Source organism: Leptonychotes weddellii, chromosome 8, assembly GCF_054177405.1.
Source record: "Leptonychotes weddellii isolate Sample4059 chromosome 8, ASM5417740v2, whole genome shotgun sequence".
NCBI classification, from domain to species: Eukaryota; Metazoa; Chordata; class Mammalia; order Carnivora; family Phocidae; genus Leptonychotes; species Leptonychotes weddellii.
The window spans coordinates 53,044,028-53,069,567 of record NC_138376.1 but is presented as its reverse complement, the minus strand read 5'-3'; the positions used below and the strand labels follow the sequence as shown (position 1 = coordinate 53,069,567).

The 25,540-nt window shown below is 35.6% G+C and overlaps 1 protein-coding gene across 50 annotated transcripts in view; it reads right to left on the bottom strand.

The window, feature by feature from the left end:
• RIMS1 (regulating synaptic membrane exocytosis 1) overlaps window positions 1–25,540 on the bottom strand; it is a 488,993-nt gene that overhangs the window by 399,712 nt on the left and 63,741 nt on the right. For 43 of the 50 annotated variants that reach the window (XM_081828518.1, XM_081828521.1, XM_081828519.1 and 40 more), the window contains exon 2: window positions 4,302–4,382. The exons of the other annotated variants lie outside the window; for them this stretch is intronic. In XM_081828518.1, coding sequence (XP_081684644.1) covers window positions 4,302–4,382 — 81 coding nt within the window. The remainder of the gene's footprint in view (window positions 1–4,301; window positions 4,383–25,540) is intronic. 50 annotated transcript variants of the gene reach the window in all.

The following is a 25,540-nucleotide window of genomic DNA, read 5'->3' as shown; positions in this document are numbered from 1 at the left end:
AATGATGTGTCAAATTTCAAAATAGAGTATTAAAAATAAAACCTAAGACAAGGCACAATTAATTATTTACTTTTTCCAAATTAGACAAATGCCCTGTTCTTCAGAGAGTCTGATGCAGCACTTTCTACCTCCTGTCTTTCTCTTTCACATACAACGCCCACACTCACCTCCACACACATGAACTCCTACCCATGCACACAGCCACACAACACACCACTACACATACACACACGTTCCTAGGCTCCAGCAATGTGCATATGTTTTAAATTACCCCAACATAACCTGATGTTTTGGACCTCAGGGTAACTGCTCTCTTCTTCTGGAAGACTATACTCCAAAACTGCCTACCTACTGAACTATACATCTTTCAAAACTCTTATTAACTATTGCAGGCTCTGTAAATCTTTCTTTTGACCACATGAACCCCAAACAGAATAAATCATTTTTTAACACATTGCACTTATCATGAAGTATTATAATTGATTTGATTATGTAACTGTCAGCTCCCACTTGAGAGAGAACTCTTAAGACAGGAATTCTGTCTCATTTATCTATGCATGTTATACCTGAGGAATAGCAGGCATAAGACTCAATTTGTTGAACGCCACCATTATTGTTGATATATTTATTACTTTGATTAAGTGATGACAACTTATGCAGCATGTCTAAAATATGACTAAGTGACATTTTAATAATAGCTGAAAAAGAATATTTGGATAGTTTATACACACAGTTATCAAAAATATAAAGTATATTGACATGTGTATCCATCAATCTAGACTTGCAAGATAAAATGTACAAAGTAACATAAGTGTAGTCACCCTACTTCCTGTATACCTACCTCTCTATCTCTCTTTTCCACACCCACATAGTCAAACATTTTTATTTATTTTTTATTTTTTTTTAAGATTTTATTTATTTATTTGAGAGAGAGAGAATGAGAGACAGAGAGCATGAGAGGGGGTAGGGTCAGAGGGAGAAGCAGGCTCCCCGCTGAGCGGGGAGCCCGATGCGGGACTCGATCCCGGGACTCCAGGATCATGACCTGAGTCAAAGGCAGTCGTTTAACCAACTGAGCCACCCAGGCGCCCCAGTCAAACATTTTTAAAAAGTCATATACAATCACTATTTCCTTTTCCTGACTACTCATTCCTCCTCACACCTATCAAAATAGAGAATTTCCACCCACTTATATATTAAAACTGCTAGGACAAATGCCACCAATTACTTCTATATGGCCAAATCCAAAGGACATTTTTTATCTCTGAAGTTATTTATTGATTTTCTGCTGCACTGGATACGATTGGAGATTCCCCTTGAGCCCCTCTAGTACCTTGGCTTCTGGTTCTTCTACTTTTTAAATTCTTATTTCTCAGCTGAGTCAGGGGATCCTTTTCCTTAACCCATTCATTATGCATTGATTTTTGCCTAGGACTCTCTCTGTTATCTTTTTCTAACTCTGTATCTTTTGGTGATGTCATCTACTTTCCCAGTTAACTGAGTGTTTCAGGTTCATATACTATTTCCTGGTCCTGTACCCTAGGATAATGCACATGTACTACAAAATCACTATATCAAAATCCAAACTCCTCACTGCTTACCTACCTAGACCTAGTTTGCTTCTTTAATTCTACTTTTCAGTCAGTGGTCCTTAATTGTCAAATAATTATATGATAGTCTCCCTAAACTCTTTCCTTACAAATCATATTCAACTGACAATCAAGCATTGCCAATGTGACTCCTTACTCAGGTTTTGAAATGTTTCCTTCCCACACCCTCTGCTACTCCTATAAGTCAAGACGTTATCATCTTTCTTTGGACTATTACAATGGTCTATTAATTGATTTTCTTGTCCCTAGTTTTGCCCACATCACATTCTTATTCCATTTTCCCCACGTCTGTCAAAGTAAGGAATACATATTTTATATACCTACACACACATATATATATAATGCAAATCTGACTAAGCCACTCTCCTAATTAAAACCCATTAGTGCATCCTTATAACTAAACATAGTGTTTATTAAATTTTATATTTTTACCCAGTTGCCATACACAGAAATCTAAACTCATCCCACAATATTAACCTGGGATACATTCTTGGATTTTCTAATCTCTTCCATTCCATTCAAAATTAAAAAACAAAAAAGTAGGCTTTATTGATTTTCAGACCCACTGAAAGGTTGTGACTCACAAATTTAAAAATGCTGACCTGCAGGCTAAAACCCACCCTTAGTCCCCAGCCCACAATTTATTATTGACCTTTTCTTATCAATCTAGAAAGGCACATATGTGGATAAGGAGAGCTCAAATTACAAGCACACTATAGAGAATCAGCAGGATAAGGAATGAATTGTAAACTTTAAATACTTCAATTCACCTAAAGAGAGGTTTACTATTTTAATTCAAAAAGCTTGGGTGAGGAAAGAGGTGGTCAGAATAGAGGCTCCAAAGGAACTACAGTTGCTTCCTCTTGGCTATTATACTCAGAGGGCCCACCAGGAAATTTCTACTAGGTGCAAGATAAATTACAACATATTTCTACAACTCTTAAGTCTATGGAAAGTAAAAACAAAATAAAGGGAAAAAAGTGATCTGAAGTCTTATTGGGAAGGATGACAACTGCTGTTCCATATCTAATAATTCTAATTTAAAATGCACATTAGAATGAGTGGGACCAATTAAAATGGAACCTCAATATGTGGAATATAACATTTTAAAATCAATATTAATTCCCCAAAGAACTTTCCCAGAAACAGCTTGAATCCTAATACAATCCTAATATAAAATAAAACGTTTTATAATGCCTAGAACATAAGATAGGAAGTGGGGATCATAAGTTTTCCATGAATTATGAAGGAAAGTTCAATTATCAGGAAAATGGCTTTAGAGCAGGAACATTTATAGAAAAAAAATATGGCAACATCACTAAGAGTACTTCTTCCAACTCTGTACTTTTTTCAATGTAATTATAAGTCATTTTTTACTACATTTAAATCAAAATTATTTTTATTCCTTGAAAAGTACTGATTAAATGTAGAAGATGATAATCAAGTATACTTATTGAGATAAAATCTATAACTGATCTATTAAGCCTCTTCTACCAACTCTGTACTTTTTTCAATGTAATTATAAGTCATTTTTTACTACATTTAAATCAAAATTATTTTTATTCCTTGAAAAGTACTGATTAAATGTAGAAGATGATAGTCAAGTATACTTATTGAGATAAAATCTATAACTGATCTATTAAGCCTCTTGAAATTATGTACCAAAATTTTGTTTCCTAAAACATAATTTTTTAAATGATTTGTGACTATCATATACAAAATATAAGGATTTAAATGTTTTATTTAATTTTGGTCTTTGCCAACACCTATAAAAAAAAGTCACAGCAGAAGAATTATAAAAATTTACTTTTCTTCTCACTTTTTACAATTTTATCACTTTACTTTGGTTTGCTTCAAAGAATTCTCAGCTAAAGAAATCTACAGAAAATCACTCTTAGGACACATTTCTTCAAAGGTGTTTAATAAAAACCTTGGAAGGAGACATTTCCCAGTAGTAACTACTTGGCTGTAATGGTTATGCAGAGTATTGCTGCTGCAGAGACATTTTAAGGGACTGTTTAATTTTTCTTACTAAGAGCATAATTCTAGTCAGAAGATTGAATATATTCTGTTACTCTGCAGAGTTTTAAAGCTATTGACATTTTATCTCATCAAAATCCACATTCACAACTTAGAATTTACTTATTTGGTTTCTTTTCTACTTCCTGCTTCCCTTTGTGTTGGTCATTTAACTCTTCACTAGTATCAACACTTGAGGTAGCAATAATAAAAATGAAACTACATGGGCAATCAGCTCTTTTGGATTGTCCACACCTTTAAGTAATATGGTGAGGGTGTTTAATGGACTACCTCTGCATTTCCCTTACTTACACACTCCCCTCTTTGTACCTTGCCTTCCTACTTCCCTAAAGTCTTGGGCTGCAGCCCACATACATTCCAAATCCAAAAGGTACAGAATTTCTGCCTCCCTAGAGCCCTAAAAATGTGTCCCTTTCCTCTAATTAGTTTTATGCTTCCAATATGGCATTAGAAACTTCATTTAACAAAGATACTTAATACAGAGCTCATGTTTCCAGATCATTTTATCTGATTCAATAGTAGCCTTTTTATTACACATACACCAGCAGTCAGAGTATCTACTCCCACATGCAATGTGAATTAATAAATCTGTAACCAGTGATCTGTGTAAGAGACGACATTTTCAGTCAATAAAACTAATGCCATACTCACGGTGAAGGTTGGTGGGGCTGGTTTTCAGCATTTCTTGGTGTTTTGCAGGCAGCAGGCTTCGCCATGTCCCTGACAACACACCTGGGGCGCATGATAGACAGCACAACGCACTATTAATTATAAAAAGGGTAGAACACATCTGGAAATTAAACACGGTACTGAAAACACAGTCTAATGGAAAATCTTTGTAAGCCCCTTTGATCTTAACCTGGAGGCCCTGGAAAAGCCCTTAGAGTTGGATATTTTGACTTAGACTTCCAAGAGCTCAATTACACCCAAATAAAATCTGTGCTAGCCTCTCTATTTGATTTTCCTTTAAGCACCAATAAAATAACTGTCAGCAGTTTTCCCCATAGAAGAAATGCTACTGAAAGCTTTGGCCTCGCCATGCGATGACATCTGAAAGCTTAAAAATACGAACAGCTGTTGCGTTGATATGTTAAAAGATGGGCAGGATTTCTTGTGGCTTTGGTTATTTTACTAAAAGATACGGACTCTTGTTTCCTGCCATTCATTACCATATAGGTTTTTTTCTTTATGCAGAAAGAGATCTAACACGCCTTAAGACATTCTCCATGTTCAAAATCCCCTTCAAGTTAAGAAAAGAGAAAGACTTAAAAAGAAATGTTCATATGTAAAGTATTTGTGTGTGTGTATGTATGAAATAAATAGGGAAGATACCTCCACAATGTGAAAAAACATAGTAAAAGGTCTTTGTGTCTTAAGTCCTCCATTACAGGTTAAATAAATGCAGAGGATAGACAATTTAACAGAGCTCCAAAGGGCAGCAGAATATACTCTCACCCTTGTGTCAACGGGGCATACAAGCATTGAAGAGATTCATTGGCAGAAATTCGAAAACACCCCCATCTAAGGCTGTACTTGGATGGCTCAGATATCCCTTCACCTCAAAAGCTTTAAAAAATACTGCTTTGAATAGGGAAGCCTTGGTTATAAAGCTGAGACCCCACATCTTAGACTTTGTTAAATGGAAAAGCCCCTTAGGACCCAGCTTTCTCAACCATGAATCTGGTTCTTAACAACTCTCATGGAGGCTTCTGGGAGGTTTGACTATACTGCTAATATTTAAAGCCAGTCATATTATTCCAGAAGTGGATCACTGGTGAGGCGGTGGCAGATAAAATGTTTTCCCAGAGTTAAAAGCTGCATGGCAAAATTCTCCACTTCTGAAAGAAATGATACAGGGAAACATGGACACAACGCACAGAAACGTGCACACACACATACTGCTCATTCCAAACGAGGTCAGGTAAGACTTAGAAATCAATATGCAACGTGACGAGAAAAGAAAATGGTACCATTTTAAAGCCTCGATATACTTCCCTCCTAGGATAAAAGTAAAGGAAGGTGGCATTTGTCAAGAACTAATGCTAAACTCTTAATGGACTGGTCAAGAGATAGGAGTCAAAGACATCCACAGGAACCACAAAGCCTTCTGTTGTTGTTCTAGTTTTATGGAGGGGGAAAGCCATTCAGGCATCAGGGTTAAGGGAATTACCAAGGAGGCACTTGGTTAGGAAGAAATAATGTCCTGGGATTTCTGAGCTCTGAAATGTTAGTCTAACTTAGACAAAGTACAGTGCTCAGAAAGTCACATTTCATAGCACTGGAAAATCTTTAGCAATTCCCACTCAACTAAAAATAGTACATTTAGCATATTTAATCTCCATGCACTGGTTCGTTAAAATATCGGAAATATCACCAACTTTGGAAAACATTTTGAAGAATTATATCTATGAGAAACCATATGCAACATTCTGTCTTAGTTCATTTCTTTTTTTCCCTAAAGTTTCAGGAAGTTATAAAAAGCTTTAAAATAAAATAAATCAGCCGCTTTAATTACAGTTTTCCTTAGATATGCTTTTAAGTAACTCTATTCTAATAAATGTGGATTATCAGCCAGCACTAAAGGTAGGATCCTAAGTAAAACTTTTTTTTCCCCCTGCGTGAAAGACCGTATCTATGTAAGAAAACTCTCATCTAATCTCAAGTACCCAGTGGTTTTGGTGTAAAAGCACAACAGCTGACATAATGCTTCTGTCTGCACAACTATAGAATCTTTCAAATAAAAACTTTATTTGAATACCTGAACTTATATATTGGATAATGAAAAAAATACATCAACAATCAAAAAATTTAGTATTTACAATTAACTTAAATATAATTTTAGGCGCCTGGGTGGCTCAGTCTGTTAAGTCTGCCTTCAGCTCAGATCATGATCCCAGGGTCCCGGGATTGAGCCCCACATTAGGCTCCCTGCTCAGCAGGGATCCTGCTTCTCCCGGTCCCTTTGCCTCTCCACTTCTGCTCTCTCTCTCACTCACGCTTGCTCTCTCTCAAATAAATAAATAAAAATTTTTAAAAAATAAAAATAATATAATTTTAAATATACTTAATATACTTTAATTAATTCTTAAAAAGCAGGTAAACAACATATTTTTCATACTAACATATATTCTGACCACAAGGCCACAGTGATACAGCTGGCTACTGAATCTGTGTTTTGGGGGGAAAACCTATTTGTTTCAGATTGTTAAATTATTCCACCAATTTGATGGGGCTCTAAAGTATGGTAATATGTATTCCTACATTTTCTAATTTGACTTCTTTTTGGCTGAAATTTCTCCCAGATATAAGAAAGAAAAGATTTTTTAAAAACCTTTATGCTCAGATAGATATATAAGATATATAAAAAATACATAATACACTTCAGATTTTTGTTAGCTTGTGTGGATTAACATTTCTTTAAAATCATAACTGAATTGTGTTGTGTCTGGCATATCACAGTTTGGAGGGGTAAGCTGTAATAGTTTTTACAGTTCTAATATGCAGAAATTGTTCAGCACCAGTACCTTCTATTATCTCCCATGCATTAAACTTGTATCGTATAAACCCCTCATACCTTAAGAAACACAACAATATTTCAGTATGTTGTAGCTCTTAAGTGTCTTCCTCTACATATGATTTATTCCTTCAGCCAGACATAAGGAGGCCACAAACCCTGCCAAAGTGCTGACTTCCCAGAATTACTATGGATCAAGAGACTAGGAGTTCAAGGGGTCTGACCTCTTATTCTCTGCAACGTCTTTAATTCCTCAGGGATTTACGTGGACTTTTAACAGTCTTCAAACTGCAAGGGAGCATTCCCTCATCACTCAAGCATCATGGCAGATTTATGCAAATGAGACATTCTGCAACCACCTCAGGGGAATGCCCCTCCTGACTCCGCCCTCAGCAATGCTGGATTTTATGAATGACTGCAATCAATGCGATGAATGGCTGCCAACTGCCCACTCAACCACTTCTATTCCTCCCTGCACATACACACTGGAGAAACTCGAACTGCCACAAGCCTGTCAATGAGGTTATGGTTAGACTTTTCATCTCTCTGAACAGGAACTAAATGTGCTTCCAGATACTCAGAGTATGTGAGTTTAAAATCCTAAATGCCTTAAAAAAAACACAATGTACATAATTACTTTCTCTCTTTTGAGCTTCCATTTTGGTTCCTGTAATCACTACCCACCCCTCTTGACCCACTTGCAAAAAAACAAAACACTATTTTATGAAACTTTATATCTCAATTTGAACTTTATCTAAATTGTTTTATCTTTCATGACTAATGTCAGGAAACTAGTTACTGTGCACTCAGCTGTCAAATAGATATGACATGTTTACATTTCTGTTCTCAATTTCTTGGTTTTTGAATTTTACTGAGATTTCTCCTATCATCACTGGAGATAAGTACATTCAAACAATGTCTGAGAAAAAAGTGTATTTGTACTTACTCCCCAAGTGTTATTGTACTAGTCTGCATTTGTCCTAAAAAAGCTTAGAGACAGTTAAAATAACGTAAGATTGAGAAAATGAAAAATTTTAAAAATACACAATCTTCTGATTTGCAGGTCACTAATTAACAATATATAGAGGGGTGCCTGGGTGGCTCAGTTGGTTGAGAATCCGACTCTTGATTTTTGGCTTGGGTCATGATCTCATGGTGGTGAGATCAAGCCCCACATCGGGCTCCTCACTCAGCTGGAGTCTGCTTAGAAATCTCTCCATGTCCCTCTGTGCCCCCCCTCACACGCTCTCTCTCTCCCTCAAAAAAAAAAAAAATAGATAAATAGAGAGAGAGAGAGAGAGAGATAGAAAGAAACAAGGATTTTCCAGCAGCCATCTCCATCTTGGCTGATTGCAAATACATTTCTCTAGCTGTTCAGGCCAATAACTTTAGACTTTACTTTTCTTTTCTTACCCCTTGCATCCAATTCATAAAATTGGTTCTGCTTTCAAAATATGTTCAGGGTCTGACCATTTTTTACCTCCTCAATTATTGCCATCCTGTCTTGAGACATTATCACCATTTACTTGAATTCGCACAAGACCTTTAACTGGTTGCCCAGCATTTACCCTTGCCCTCCTTCTCTAGTCTATTCTCAACTCAACAGCCAGAGTGACTCTTCTGAGAGATAAATCAGATCATGACTCCTGTGCTCAAAATTCTGCAATGGTTCCCAGGTTTACTCACAAATAAATTGCCAGAGTCCTCAGAATATAATCTGGCCTCCCATAACTCTAGAGTTCATTGCTTACTACTCCTTGCTCCCTACTCTCTCCCTCCCTTCTTGCTCATTCTGCTCCAGCCACACTGGCTTCCTTGCTGGCTTTCCTCAAATACACCAGGCATGATCTTACTTTGGATCCCTTTCACCAACCAACTTTTCCCTCTGTCCGGAATGTTCTTTTCTGATATTGGTATGACTAACTCCCTTACCTCTTTCAAGACTTTGCTCAAATATCAGTTCTTGAAGGTTCCCATTCTGATTATTTTACTTACCACTATAAACTGCTTTCCCATAGCCACCATACTTTTATATGTCCAGTGCACTCTACCTTGCTCTACTACTTACTAAAGTTTACTGCCTCCCACTGATGAAATATGAAGTGCTCAAGAGGAGGGATCTTGGTGTCTTTGGTTCACTGACATATGCCAAGAACCTAGAACAGTACCTGACATAATAGTCACTTAATATATATTTGTTAAATGAATGAATAAGATAAAAAGGGCAAAAGCTGTAGATTTCAAGCTTGAGTAATTTTAACACTCTAAAACAGTGATTTAGAATAGATTCTAGGTAACACTTTTTGCAAGATTACAGCATATTTCTATAAAATATTTAAAAAATACAAGTTGATTTATGGCCAACAAGTTTTATGACTTGAATAACTTCACTAAGTGTATTTTTATATGGTTTGACTAAGTTTCATTCTCTTTCTGAACAAGAAAAAAGATATTTCCCAGCATATGACTTATTTAGTGGAAAAGACTCTTTAATGTCAAGTCATTGGTTGAACCAGCAAGATATATTTAACATATAGTGTACTGATAGTTTTTATCAAATAAAACTTTAAAATAATTTTATGTGAGGCAATTCATTAATAGTAAAGAGAGAAAATCCCTTTTTCTTCTGATTTTTCTAAACATGTAGGAAAATAAGGAGTTCTTTTGTTCATTTAATACCTATTATGTACCAAATGTACATAGCATATCTTATTCAATCTTCAAGATACTACCCTGAAAGGAGATATGATTGTCCCATTTGGCATATGAAGAAACTACACATCTAAGAGATTATTTTTCCAATAGTAATGGCAAATATTGATATTTTAAGAAGCCAAGATTTTTATCAAGGTCTCTTTGGCATCAAAGTTGATGTCCTTTCCACCACTGCAAGCAGCCCCCTGAAATTTACACAGAGGGTCAGGTTGGTTAAATTAGAAATGCAGAGTGATCTTAAGACCAATGGCAACACTATGAAATGTGAAATGAAAGACCATCTGCATATAGTAAAACCTTATATAAGAAAAAGAATCAAGAAAGCTAAAAAGATTTTTTAAAATACATTTTTAAGACAATACAATTGATAAAAATCTCTTCAAATATATTTTTCAAAGAAGGGCTTCAAAAGTGATCTCATTTCCACTCACAAATACTAAAAGAGAAAAAGCTGAAAAATATTACTTCAAAAAGTGAATTTTTAAAAATTGCATATTCATGTCAATTTAACCATGAACAAATGAATATGATGACTGTTACCCATAAGATGAAGATGGAATAGTAAAAATTCTACACCAGAAGGAGAGTGAATGTTGGTATTTTGAAAACCCAGATGTACTAATCACAAATCATCAGGGCCTGTTATACCTCTGATGTGCATTCAGGGAACCCTCAGAAACTACATTAGAGTAATTTTTATTTTAAAAAAGATGTGGAGGACAGGCGAAGTAGGTTCCTAATTATATGAAAAGGGAAGCCAGCTGGCCATTTTTCACAATGACTGATGAGGGTTGCTAAACCTCCCCTGAAGAGGCCAGGAAGTTATTCACAAAATCAGACAAAAAAAGTATAGGATTCTAAAATAAAGGTGATAACAAGATGAAGATTCACTAGAGATTAATGAGTGATTCTAAATTTTAGAAAAACGGATTTTTCAAAGGCTAATAAAAAAGAAAATGATAGGTAAAACATCAAGTCCAGGTCTTCTGAATTATTCAAACCTACTCCATTTATTAGCCCTTAATGTCTCCAAAATGCTAATAGGCTAATTTTGTTTCCTAATATTATTTCCAACATTTTGGCAATATGACCAATTAACCCCTTTTTATCCAAGCTACTGTCTTCTGTTAACATAATTAATTTCTTTTTCCATTCACCAATTCTTGAGATATTATGCATATCTATGGATTTGTATCTGCTAACATCCCCCACACACTGTCCCATTTACATTCTTCTACTTACCAACCTGTGTATATTCTCTAAAAGCCATCTGCTACCTGCAAAACAATACAACTTAAGAAAACTCAAAAGTACCAGAAATTTCCTACCACTAAACCTGCAAGAGAGAATTTCTGTTCATTCCCCAGAGCGGGGAAACCCATCTAGTAAGCAATTAATATGTAGCAGAGGTATCAAGGATGAGCCCTGAAATCATGTTTTGAATTCTCCAGGAGTACAAAGAGATGGGGCACAAGTAGAATTATGGTGGATCAATGCAACAAGGGGTGATATGAAAGTGGGGAGAGAGGATGTAGTCAAGTAGTGCAAATGGAAACCAAAGCTGATTTTAAAAAAGAGGAGTAATGAGGGAAGATGGTCTTTTTCATAGTTACGGGCAAGATTCTAGGTGAGGGAATTGGCCCTGGGAAAAGACAGAAGTTCAAGGTACAGGGACAGAGGTGTGGAAGAGGTGGGGGAGGGGGAGGACAGAATCTAGTGAGAAAGCAACGTTGTTGGGAAGATAGAGAGGGATGGCATGAAACAAACAAGTAGGAGATTTGTGCCCAAAATGTCACCTTTCATTTGTCCCTAACTGCCATTTCCATTTTCTCCAAAAAAGATTATTACAGGATAATGTTCAGTGAGATTCATTTTGGAAAGGTTTTGGAGAGTGAAAATCCTCTCTCAACCTCTTCTTCTATTCCTAATTCATCTCCTTAGAGGCAGAAACTTCTGCTTAAAACTTCCCCACTCCTGCTTGTGCCTGGAGTAGTGGAGAATGTCTGAGGGAGTTCTCTCCTCCCAACCATCATCCACTAAGAGTTTGTTTTCACTAGTGACAAGGATTACCATGTCTCAAAAAGCAAAAGTAAGCAGGCAGTTTCCTCTTTTGCTTGTTGAGTGCAAGCATAGAGGGACCTCTTTTTGCTTCTGCTTGATCATCCAGCTTCCCTCAGTAAGCACCCTGAGCAGATCTGGGTAGGGCAAAGTCTGTGACTTTTTCTCACTAACCCAGCTGTGCAAGCTATTTAGGTAAATACATCTGAAGCCTGCTCAGAGGACTTAGTCTTTCAGATTTACAGTGAATTAAGAAAACAAAAATGAAACAATGATAACAGCAACAAAAGCTCACCTGGGAATGATAACCCACAGCAAATAAGGAGAACATCAAAAAAAGTTAAATAATATCTAATTTTCTCTAGTGAGGGAAGAAACATAGTGCAGATCAGCAAATTCAACCTGTTTTGTTCTTCTGGTACTCATGAGAGTGCTTCTGTGTGGAACACATCCCCATGGGCTCCAGGTTCACAAATAGAAGTCTCACCCATTTCTTTTCCATGAAAGAAAGACTATTGGCCTAAAAGGGAGTGAGAATGATAGTATTGTGGGGGTAACCCTGGAACTATCATAAAGTTATCCTAAAGAGGAAACTGTTTACAGCTTTTAGGTCAATTTCATTAATAAATAGTTCCCAGTACCCCTCACAGCTAACTTTTGTGCCTGCCAGCCCGACCAAGAACCACTGGTCTGAACTCCTGGCTCTGTTCCAAGCCTGGCTGAGTGTGGTCTCTCTATCTGAACAATCACAGACTTGAATGGGATGAGAGAGACTGCTTAGTCAGCAATAACACACAAGTCAGAGAGAACATGTAACTAAAATTTGTCTTAATTCAAAAAAGCAATTCAGCAAAACAAGATGAATTTAAACATACTTAGATAGGAAAACTATACAATCACAAAACAGAAAAATAACAGGGAATAATATCCGTTAAAATTTCTGAGTGCCTACAGTGGGTTAGGAGCTATGCTAAGAATTCCATATGCCATTAGTCATGGCACCTGGCGCTACCCAAGTTACACATTTATTTGTGAAATACCAATTTCTTCTTAGGAGATTCAATTCATCATTTCAAAAATATGGTATCTGTGAGGTACCTTGTTTTGAGCAAATAAATTATTTCATTGTCATTCAAATTTTAGCAAGAGGCACACAAATGTGATGAGTATTTCAAGTTTGAACCCCTCACACACATCTCCTTGCCACACTTCAATGTTGTAGAAGAATAACAAATAGTTGTCAGGTAATGGTTATCTACAGTCTAAATGTCCAGAGTAAAAAATGCAATTTGGTAGTAGAGAGAGATAAATGGTATTTGTAAAGATTATTGCCAGAGATTTTTTACAACTCACAATTTTTCTGCTTTTTATTTGTAACACAAAACCATAGCCCTTTGAATAATGATTTTAGGGTAGTTCTATATATCTAAGTATGCCTTTTCTCCACAAGCATTCAGTCTCCTTCCTCATCTGGGAGCCAGATAGCTAAATAAATATCTACTAAGAGGTCCATAATGGTTCCTTGGTGGTATTTAAGTGGATTTTAAATAGATAAAATAAAATGGGAAAATGAAACTTGGAAAAGGATTAATGAAATATTTCAAGCATTGCTTTCAATTAATTGTAACGATTTTCTCAACTGATTCACCTGCCTAGAAATTCAGAGAGAAAAATGGAGCCAGATATGAACATATATTGTACGTGGACTATTACTTGTACATAAATATATACTATTTATTTTTTATTGTAAATAATATTTCTTTACTTTGTCAAGAGGCCACAATACTGGTGAAAAGTAAGATGTTTGGAAAGATAATCCAGTGAATATGACTTCTTACTCCTCACTTACAAGGGTAAACATTCTCTAAACACTGTTTTCTCTCTCTTGACTTGGTAGGACTGCCATTCTTGTGGCTTCAAATGGGCTGATGGTTCATGACTTGTCATTTCCAGACTTGACCCCCATTATCTATCAGGTCTTAAATCTGTATGTACTTACTTTCCTAACAACTGATCTTAAGCTAATTAAAATACTGAACTTAATATTCCTCCTTCTCTCAAACTTAAACACCTCCCAAATTCTATATAGGAGTTAATCAAATCTTCCTATGACTGATGGTCACAATCTTGATGCCATTATGACCTCTCACTCTCCTTAATGAACAATAAATGATTATTAAGTCCTCTGACTATTCCTTTGAAGGATCTCTTGAAATTTTCCTTTCTTATTTTTGTATACTACTTCCAAATTCATTTTCTCTCTTGAATGAAGTGCTAGAGTAGTTTTCCTTAAATTCCATTTTCTTTTATTCACAGGTTCTGTAAAATGGCTCACATTCCCCAACCTGTCAAATACATATACAGCTATTCAGTTCCAGGGTATTTCTTTGACAAATGTCCTCATTCACTAATCTCTTCTTCTTAATTCCTAATACAGCCCATTTCCCAAGTCAGGTATATCTATCTCAAATTTTTAGAACATAATTTTGTTATTTTCATCTCCATTCCGTATACCATTTTTCTTACTGAAAATTATCTGCCTTCTTTTCCCTCTCCATTAATTTTTAGTTCTTTCAAAATCAACTGAAATGTACTAAACTCCAGGAAGCCTTCCAGGCTAAGGACTCTCATTAATCCTTCACCAGTATATTCTAAAAAATGGGTCTTTATCTGGGCAAGAGAGACTTTGTTTAATAGCTGAAGCTCAACTACTGGGAAGAAGTTCAATAAATGTCTGCTTTAGAAATAGGACATGAAATGGAGGCATGTTCCAAAGCGCCAGCTGGAAAGCCCTGATGATTATGTCATCTCTGGGATCAGTGGACAAATACTTACAGGACACCTACTCTGTGCATACACCATGACAAGTACTGTGATCACAACCTGAATCAAGTCAGTCTGTTCATCAATAATGATGATAATAAGAATAACTGACATTTACTGAGCATTACATGGACTTTTTTCAGCTCTTTATATGCATTAACTCATGTGATCCTCACAACTCCATGTGCTAGGCAGAGAAAATAACCACTTAACATTGCATTTACAAAGCCCTGTTATATATAAGTTGCAACAGTCTTAGTTCAACAAACTGAACTCTATTTGAATACCATTTTATTTCCTTGAAACTGCTTAAATTATCCCTTTTGTAATATAAAAATTATCTTCAAATGTAGGTAAAAACAAGATTAAGTGTAGAAATCTAGATTAGTAATGCAAGAAAGGATGACTTTTCCCCCAAAATGCTAAATATAAATATTTTTATTTTGAAGAATAAAAGTCTAGTCTGTTATCATCTACATGTAAAAGAATGAAACTGGACTACTTTCTAACACTATACATAAAAATAAACTCAAAATAGATTAAAAACCTAAATGTGAGACCTGAAACCATAAAAATCCTAGAAAAGAACACAGGCAGTTATTTCTCTGACATCAACCATAGTAACATTTTTCTAGATAAGTCTCCAAAGGCAAGGGAAACAAAAGCAAAAATAAAATATTGAGACTACATCAGAATTAAAAGCTTTTGCACAACAAAGGTAACCATCAACAAAACAAAAAGACAGCTTACTGAATGGGAGAAGATATTTGCAAATGATATATGTGATAAGAGGTTAATATCCAAAATGTATAAAGAACTTATATAACTCAATGCCAAAACCCCCCCAATAATCCAATTAGAAAATGGGCAGAGGATCTGAATGGACATTTTTCCAAAGGAGACATACAGATGGGAGAGAGACAATCTCAAGTAGACTCCACACTGAGTGTGGAGCCTGATGTAGGGCTCAATCTCAGGACCCTGAAATCATGACCTGAGCTGAAACCAAGAGTCAGATGCTTAACTGACTGCACCACCCACGCACCCCCCCAAGTCACTAACTTCTATGGCATTTGTGAACCTGCTGTAGGAAACCTAAAGCCACAGAGATTTCACTAGCCTTGGGATATAGCTAATTCTACTATGAAAGATTTCTGACTGTTGCAATATTCTTTTTTAAATGTCTACTGCAACTTACCCAGATGTAACTTCAACACATCAGTCCTAACTGAGCCCTTGAAAAGCTGTATGGAACTAGTTTGCTGCCTTTTACAGAGACCATCTTCTCATATATTTGAATTCAGTGGTCTTGTGTTCCTTCTACCCTCACTTCACTTCTCTTTATCATTAGCCCCTCAATCATCTTTCATTAGGCATGTGTTCTGTAGCTGCTCTTTCAGTTAACAACTCTCTTAAAAGTTAACTCCATTTGTTGTGCAGATCTACAGATCTAGATCTACAGGAAGGAACATAAACTCTAATGGCCTCTCTAATAGCCAAGTCATATAAAAAGGCCAACTGACAGAAATATAATCAAGGGAAATCATCAATGAGTGGCTTCCAAACATGGTCATACATCAGAATTATCTAAAGAGGTTTTTAAAAGGACAAAGTCTTTGGGTGATCGCCCAGACCTGCAGAGCTAGAGTTTGGGCCCAGGGATTTTCAAATGATTAGCTTCCCAGGGTGATTCTAATATGTCCAGGCAGGTGTCTGGGAACTCCTGATGAAGAATGAGCCATTCATTCACTCCATGGGACAGTCTGAGTCCTTTCCTTTGAGAAAGCTAAACCACAAGAAATATCAAGTAACTTAGACCACATTATCATAGTCCCTCATAGAACAGCTTTTTGTGACTGCATTTTAATGTTATGCCTTCAGTTTTTATGACCAGTTGATACAAGAAATAGCTGCATGAAGTCAGTATCTGCCTTTAGTAGAAATTACTGGTGAGGTTGCTGTGTATTACATCATTTTGAGTCCTCTCTATAAAACTCCACATCCAGGGCACCAGGGTGGCTCAATAGGTTAAGTGTCCGACTCTAGACTTCGGCTCAGGTCATGATCTCAGGGTTTTGAGATTAAGCCCCAAAGTCCGGCTCTGCCCTAAGCATGGAGCCTGCTTAAGATTCTCTCTGAGCACCCCCCCCACCCGCTCGTGCTCTTTTGCTCTCTCACACTCTCAAAAAAAAAAAAAAAACAAACTTCACATTCATCCCACAATTTTTGTTTTCAAAATTTAGCACCAAGAAAAATGTCATTCTTTGTTTATTACCAATACCTATCATGACTTCTTTTGGTCAAGGTTCCAAGGAAGTTCAGAGAAAAATTTAAAGTTTATCATAACAACACTTGACGTGGTAACCATGTTTATAATCTAACCTCTTTTTTGATTATCAGTTTAAATTTCTATTTTACTAATGTTCTACTTGAAATCCTCTTGAGAAAAGCAAAACAGAATCACAGAAAGAAAATGTTAAAACTTTATCTCATAAAAAAAATTAAAAGAATCAATTTTTCTTAAGTTTAAAAAATCTAATATGCCTTACAAAGTATACTCTGACATCTATAAATACACACACACATACACATATATGTATATAATTATGATAATGACATCTCACTAAAATTAAAATGTTATACAAAATTAACATTTCAGAAAGAATGTTTCATGGAAACATTCCATAGGAATTAGGTAAGTGTTATCACACAGAAAGAAAATGGTTTCATGGTCAAATAAATTTGGGAAACAAGTTAAATGGTTAAGTAGGGTTTTTTACTGAATAGATTTTCAGAATTTTCAAAATGGTGGTGTTCATTGTTCACTTCTAAGATAGAAGCATACTTTGTAGCATTTCCCAAGGAATAGCATTCAGTTTGGGAAATGATGAAGTGACACTTAGTAACTGCAACATGAGAACTATTCATTCTCCAAGGAATATAATCGATGCTTGGTAAATTAACCCAAATGATAACACAGAATAGCAAATATGGCACTTTGCTTCAATAGGAAATATTTTCAACTGGCCACTTATTCTAAAAGCATAACTACATTTACCTGAACAGAGGCAACTACCTCACATTTTCGTCCATTGAACATACCATAGAACTCTTAGAAAGTTCATCTTCCAAGTGACAATACAGTTTCAGGGAACATAGTTTTCTCCATTCCCATATATTAATTTTACAGAGAGATGACCCACACAAGGTACTTAATAAATTCTTTCATGACTAAGCATCCAATATAAACTCATCAAAGGCACAGATTTTGACTTAAACTAATAATTCTTTGTGTAAAGCCTAGAGTTTTTGTTTGTGGACTGGTTGGTTTTTCACACTGGTAGCAATCAATATATTTATGTAAACTTCAAGGTAAATAACTAAAAAGCCATAGAAATCCTAATGTACTTCTTTGAAATTCCCAAGTTAGATGTATGAGGAATAAAAATGTAATCATTGCAGTAGGTAGACTATATCTGTCATCTTAATAGTAAAGAGGAAATGTAAGAAAGTCTTTAACATTTTCATTGCTCATAAACACATTTTATATAGTCATTTTTCAAGCAAATAACTGTAGAGCTTATTTTGCCTGCAGAGAAATTTCAAAAGGTAATAAGACACTTTCTCTAAAACCACGTAGTTACCTTATTGAAAATTTTTCTATTTTATCTCTTATGTATAAAATTTAGTAAATCAACTAAAAAGATGTGACATTGACAAGATTGTCTTTGTCTACTCAAATTACCCATAATTTTATTGCTCTGTTACTGAAAATGACCCCCTTATTTTGGAAATAATATTTTAGGTTTTGTAACTATGTAGTTAAAACTTACTGATCCTTCACCAATGATACAAATTTAAATATTTGACTTCAGCAAACTAGGAAATTTTGCCCCCAAAGGAAACTATTAAAATCATAAATATACAAGTCACACTGATAGAAAACATTTACATTATATATACTATAAATGCCTTACATATAGGTACATATATAGGGCTTATATCCAGAATATATAAAGAATTCTTATGAATCAATAAGAAAGCAATGTATACTATGAAGCAGAGATCTATTCCTAGGTATTTACTCAAGAGAAATGAAAACATATGTCTACAAAATGACTTTTACAAGAATATTCAGAGTAGCCTTATTCATAATCTAAACTGGAAACCCAGGTGTTTGAAAAGAATCATGGCATATGCACACAATGGAATGTACTCCTGATATGTGCAACAGTTATGAATGAATGAGTGAATCTTAAAAATAATAGTGGGGCGCCTGGGTGGCTCAGTCATTAAGTGGCTGCCTTCTGCTCAGGTCATGATCCCAGCATCCTGGGATCGAGCCCCGCATGGGGCTCCCTGCTCAGTGGGAAGCCTGCTTCTCCCTCTCCCACTCCCCCTGCTTGTGTTCCTGCTTTCGCTCGCGCTCTCTCTGTCAAATAAATAAATAAAATCTTTAAAATAAATATTCTGTTGATGGGGTGCCTGGGTGGCTCAGTCAGTTAAGCATCTGCCTTCAGCTCAGGTCATGATCCCAGGGTCCTGAGATCAAGTCTTGCATCGGGCTCCCTGCTCAGTGGGGAGTCTGCTTCTCCCTCTGCCCCTCTCCCTGCTTGTGCTCTCTCTCACTTGCTCTTGCTCTCTAAGTAAATAAATAAAATCTTTAAAAAATTTTTTTGTTGAGCAAAGAAACCAGGCATAGAGTTCTTACTGCTTGATTCAATTTTTATGAAGTTCAAGAAGAGGTAAAAGTAATCAATGGTGACAAAAATCAGAAAGTAGTGCTTCTGGGTGTGGAGGGGGTTAGGGGAGAGGATAGTGGGAATGTTTTATACCTTGTTTTAAGATGTGGTGACACAGGTACATACAATTGCCAGTATTTATCAAACTGAACACTTCAGATCTGTACATTCTATTGTATATAAATTTTATCTTTAAAAAAGTAAAAAATAAATAAGAAAAATAACTGATGGCTCAAAGAAAGAAGGGAAAAGTCTCATAATTTAAGGATATGTCATCTCTTATGCAAGTAGAATATAATTTAATGTGTTTCAGAAAATAATAATTCCACTAAACCACTGTGGAAGTCAAACAATTAATACACTTTTTCAAAGTGAACAATTTATTCCTTTATACCTTGTCAGAATCAGAAGGATAAATATAAACACAGTTAAAGCCAAGAAATTTGTTTTGTGTAGGAATACTTTTCATCAAGTTGAATTATTACATATACATGAAGAACTTAAAGGAGTTTTTAAAATAGAGTTCAGGAAAAGGACAAACCATAGTACCGTATGCTTAAAACATTTATTTAAAAGGTAAATTTGCTTCCACTATTTCACACAAAATATTACTTAAGAACAGGACCAGCATTTATGGATAGAAAAAATCCTAAAATTGGTATTTTGAAAGACTGTCTACATTTTATGTAGAACTGAAAATATATCTTATGCCATATGCCTTATGACATTTATTTTCTAAGAAATTCTGAGCATTAGTTACAATTTCTAAGAGAAAAATCTTACACCAAAAGGTTGTAAAAATTATTTTTATTAGAAAAATACTAAAAAATACAAAAAGTCATGAAAAGCACATCAATTCTTATTACTTAAAAAAATGCATAAGTGAAGGTCAGCCATCACTACTTCCCAAACCTCTTTAGTCTATATCTTCTATAGGCATAAACAGTTTAAGACTCCAAAGGCAATTTGGTAAAAAGCATATTCCTGTAACTTCAATCCATTTGGTTGAGGTTTGAGAATCTAGAAGAGTCAGCCTGAAGTCAGTAAAGTAAGCGATTTCAATGTATCTTTATTCTAGGAGGTAAGTATGTTTTTATATTAAGGGGAAAAAAAACTAACTTTGAAAGGAAAAAGAATAGTAGTAATGGGAGGGTATGAAATAATGGAAAAAATAATGAGAAATAAGTCAGAATGTTAACATGCTTTCATAGACAATTTTACATCAGTGGATCCACTTCTCTGCCCTTAAAGTTCTTTTCTGCTCTGTGGTTGATTAAATTACTATTCAAAAATATTCATTCCCTCACTCCTATACCACCTCCCCATTTCCTTTTACTGGGTTGTGCTATGCCACTTGCTTTAGTATCATGGTAACCAAAGTGTATTTCCTGCCCCAAATTTTGGGCTTTGCAGTAGGATGTTAGCAGATTGAGGAGATGTAATGAGAAAGCTTGAAATGTGCTCATGCATTTGTATACTGAGGCTTGCCCTCTTCAATTGCCATTACCATGAGACACATGAAGCAAATCTGGACCCAATCTATAGCTTGAAGCCAACCTCTTGTGAAGCCCAGCCTAGGTTACATTTACCCAGCCAACCTGAAGAAGCATCAATAAACTCAGCTGACATTAGCTGGGATGCTCCAGCTATCCCACAGATATCTAAAAGAAGTCTAGATAATATTTAAGCTGATGCATGCTGATGCACTGAGAGTTTTAAGGCTAATTTCTCCTCTTACCTCCAGAATGACTGCTAGGCCCCATGGGAGATAGGCATGTATTCAGTTTCAAGAAAGATTTCTTTTCCCACTATAGCAGGTCCAACCTCTGCTTAGCATGTTTTCATGATACCCAAGTTCCAGGTGTCCCGGTATTTCCTAGTATGCACTTATCCTAGGCCTGTTCTCTAAGGATGGGACCCCATGAGACCCCCCATCACTATTTACACACTATGATTTTCCAAGGTCCTCAAAAATTTCCAGATTTGAGCTGAAGCTAATTCATAATAATATCAATGAGAACAATCAAAATCTTCGTGAAGGCCAGGACTTTGTTCATTTTATTCATTGCTGTACTTCTAGTTCCTGGTGTCTGGTACATGATAGGTGCTCAATATACATTTGTTGAATAAATATGTTGGACATTTTTTTTTTTAAAGATTTTATTTATTTGTCAGAGAGTGACACAGCGAGAGAGGGAACACAAGCAGGGGGAGTGGGAGAGGGAGAAGCAGCTTCCCGCCGAGCAGGGAGCCCCATGCGGGACTGGATCCCAGGATTCTGGGATCATGACCTGAGCCGAAGGCAGATGCTTAACGACTGAGCCACGCAGGCACCCCTGTTGGACATTTTTTTCAGTATAATGGCTATATTGCATAGGAACCTTTAGTATATTCACTAAAAGGACAGAGTTACTAGATTTCCCACCAACTCCACATAATAGCATGTAACACTATACATTATCATTACTCAGTTTAAGTCAGGGTCAAGCTTGGATATGATGGAACTGCCATGTGACCACCAATCTGGACCTTCATCTGGAAAAACATAACAACTACATACCCAAATCCAATTACCCATTTTCATCTTACTAGGAAGCAAGAGTATTGTCTTAGAATGATGGTACGGTAGAGCAGCAAGGCAGAGTCAGAACTGAGTTTGAGGCTTTGCATGCCACTTACTGCCTAGAAAATGTTAGGTAAAAAACTTTCTACTCTTATTATGGTCCAACACAGTGAGCTTAATAATATATCTCTGGACCCTGAGAGAGCTCTTAGCAGTAACAAATGAAGTAATGTGTATAAAATGCACTGAAGATAATCATGCATTATCAAATTGTACAGTATTGCTTTAATACTGTATTTCTTTTACCCCACTTTTAATATTACATTGGAAATAGAGTCATTCAAAAATTGTTTGTTGTATGTAAGAATGTAGTTGAATAAATATCATCATCATTACTAACATAGTTATGTGATCAATGACAGGTTCTGAGGGCAAGAAAACAAACAACCTTCTGCAATTAGGAGATATAAAATGTAATAGTCAAGTTAAAGCTAGCTATGACTTAAGTAGGAAAAAAGTCTCCATTTACCATGTTATCAATGTAAAGGAAACAATCTAAACAATCCATCACAAATCAGGATAGGGAACAAAATACAAAAATTGCATCCTAATCTTCATGTAGGCTTATTTTGATTTCTCATATCTTCCAATCTTACCACAGTCACCCAACCAAGAATATATTCGATTTTTGCATGCTAATTTTAAGAAAAAAATTTAAATGCCAAGTTTTACAGCTATTTACAGTATGTTTCTGCATTTTAAATATTATCTAGACTTCTGGCTTTCTTTGTAAAGGCAGATCAATAAAAATGTAAACATGAAAAGCAAGCATGTATAAAAAGTATGGTTCAGGCATCCCTTACTTTTGAATTTTATTTCTTCTTTTTATTTTAGGAGGAAGTTTGTGTTATTTCATCACTTTGGTTAAAAATGCATCAGATGATAGCACTTAAAACTGGCTTTAAAAGTAGAAGCTGTCTTAGTAGAAAAAAATGTTTTTGGAGGAAAGCTTAGATAGCAAGTTTTTTTTTAAATAAATCTTGAAACTCTTGGGACAAATCATAGTTCTCAAACATTCATATACAAATTATGGAAGAGGCTTTTAAAATTATTCTAATAAACTTGCAACTGCAGGTTTTCTAAGAAGTTGTTTTTTCATTCACATTTTGACTTAATTCACTATCATCAAAACTTAATGATAGATTCAAATGTCCAGGTGTCTACTGTCAGGGAGGCTAAACATTCAAAATTCAAGTTATTGGTTTCTCCTTTCTAGAATGATTTTCTGGATTGCAAATTCTTGACTAATCTCTGATGTTCTTCCTACCTAGAGGCTTCCAACATAACTAGTTCAAGTTTTTTTTTTTTTACATGGAGATACAATTTATATATAATAAAATCCACTCATTTAAAGTATACACTAGAGGAGAGGTGGGGGGGGATGGGCGAAATAGGTGAAGGGGATTAAGAGTACATTATCTTGATGAACACTGAGTCATATACAGAATTACTGAATCACTATATTGTACACCTGAAACTAATATAATACTGTATGTTAACTACACTGGTATTAAAATAAAATTAAAATTAAAAAATAAAACTATGCATGTGTGGCTTATATACTGTTCCATTTAAATAATACATTTCAAAATAAAACACCTTAAAAAGAAAAAATAATACTTACTTATATGTGCTTTGACAAGTGTTTACAGTCTTGTAACCATCACCACAGTAAAACATTTCTATCACCCAAAAGAGTTCTCTCCTGTCTTCTATAGTCAATCTCTTACCCTTTACCCCACTTCCCCTATCCTAACCCCATGACAACCACTGATGTGTTTTTTTATAATATCTGTAATTTTGCCTTTCCTAGAATGTTAAACACATGGAATCATCTAATATGCAGTGTTTGACTTCTTTCAGTTAGCATAGTATTTTTGAGATTCATTTGTTTCACGTATCGGTAGTAGGGTCCTAAAATTTTATAGCTGAGTAATACGCCATCTCTTGGATGTATCATTGTTTGTTTATTCACTCACCAGTTGATGATCATTTTATTGTGTCCAGTTTTTGCCTATATGAATAAAACTTCTATGACTACAGAGAACAGGTCTTTGCAAAGTTATATTTCTTCATTTCACCTAGGAGTGGCACTGTTGGGTTATATGGCAAGTGTATATTAATTTTATAAGAAATTGCCAAACTGTTCTCCAAAGTGACTACACCATTTTACATTCCCACTAGCAGTATAGGAGAGACAGTTCCAATTACTCACTCCTTAACCATTCGATGGAAACATTATAATTGATCATTTTATATAATAACACATGATGACTTGACGATTCATAGCCACTTAAGTTAGGTTAATTTAACATTATGGAGATTACGAGTTGGCCTATCTCATTTCATTCCTCCTGTATCTCTACAAGGAGAGTATACTTAATATCTTCATTTTTTAGATGAGAACACTGGAAACTTAGAGTGGCTAATCTGCTCACAAGACAAGTGACAAATTTGGAACCTTATCTGAGGCGGTCTGATTCCTAAGGCCACTGCAGCGTGTAGGAAACAACTGGTGGCTACCTACAAAAATATACTTGTAAAACATGTAAAACATAGCATGCAGTTGTTTTCTCTCATTATTTTTTTCTCCTGATCTTTGGAGAAAGAAGAAAGCCTTAAATGGCTTTCCTTGTTAACTTTCTATGCCCAGACCCAGGGATCTAGGAGGTGACATTCCCAAGTAAGCTTACATCCTAATTAAGATACTGAGATCAAAGTTGCAAGTCATATCCATTCTTCCATTCCTATTCCATATATACCCTGAATCCACATTAAGGCACTGCATATGTATCTTAAAATATACCTATAAGCACTTAGATGGACAAATTCTCATACTACGAAAATGTCTTCAGCACAGTTTGAAATGCACTTGTCTAATTGCCAGGGGCAAGGCAGGTCACTAGGGACCATATGATGGGTGTACTCAGAGCCCAGCTAATCGTCCTTTGCCTCTGCTTTGCAGGCCTGAATTAGCTTATGCCCTCACTCTATTTATAGGTTTGATGAGTAAACTTAGATTCTTCTAATGTACAAAAACTAAAAATACAAGGGGATATGATTTGGCAAGGTCAGTATTCTAGCAACTTTACATGTCCCCAGGGCATTCCTGCTCTGATAGCCCAGAGGAGTTCCCAGGTCACTTCAAATGCAGTGTTCTTCCTACCTTCTCCTTTAGGTTGGCACTGTCCATCCCTACTGCCCAACTTTCCCTTATCTCCAACCATGAAAGTATTATGGCCCATATAATATTACTAGTAATCATGAAACTCACATTTTGGACACAATAAGTGCATCAAAAAATATCAAAGCCTTTGTAGTGTCTCTAATTTACATAAGAGGAAAACTGAGTCTTAGAAAGCTATGTAGCATGCTCAAATGACACAGATAACAAATTAGGGTTCTTTTTTTTTTT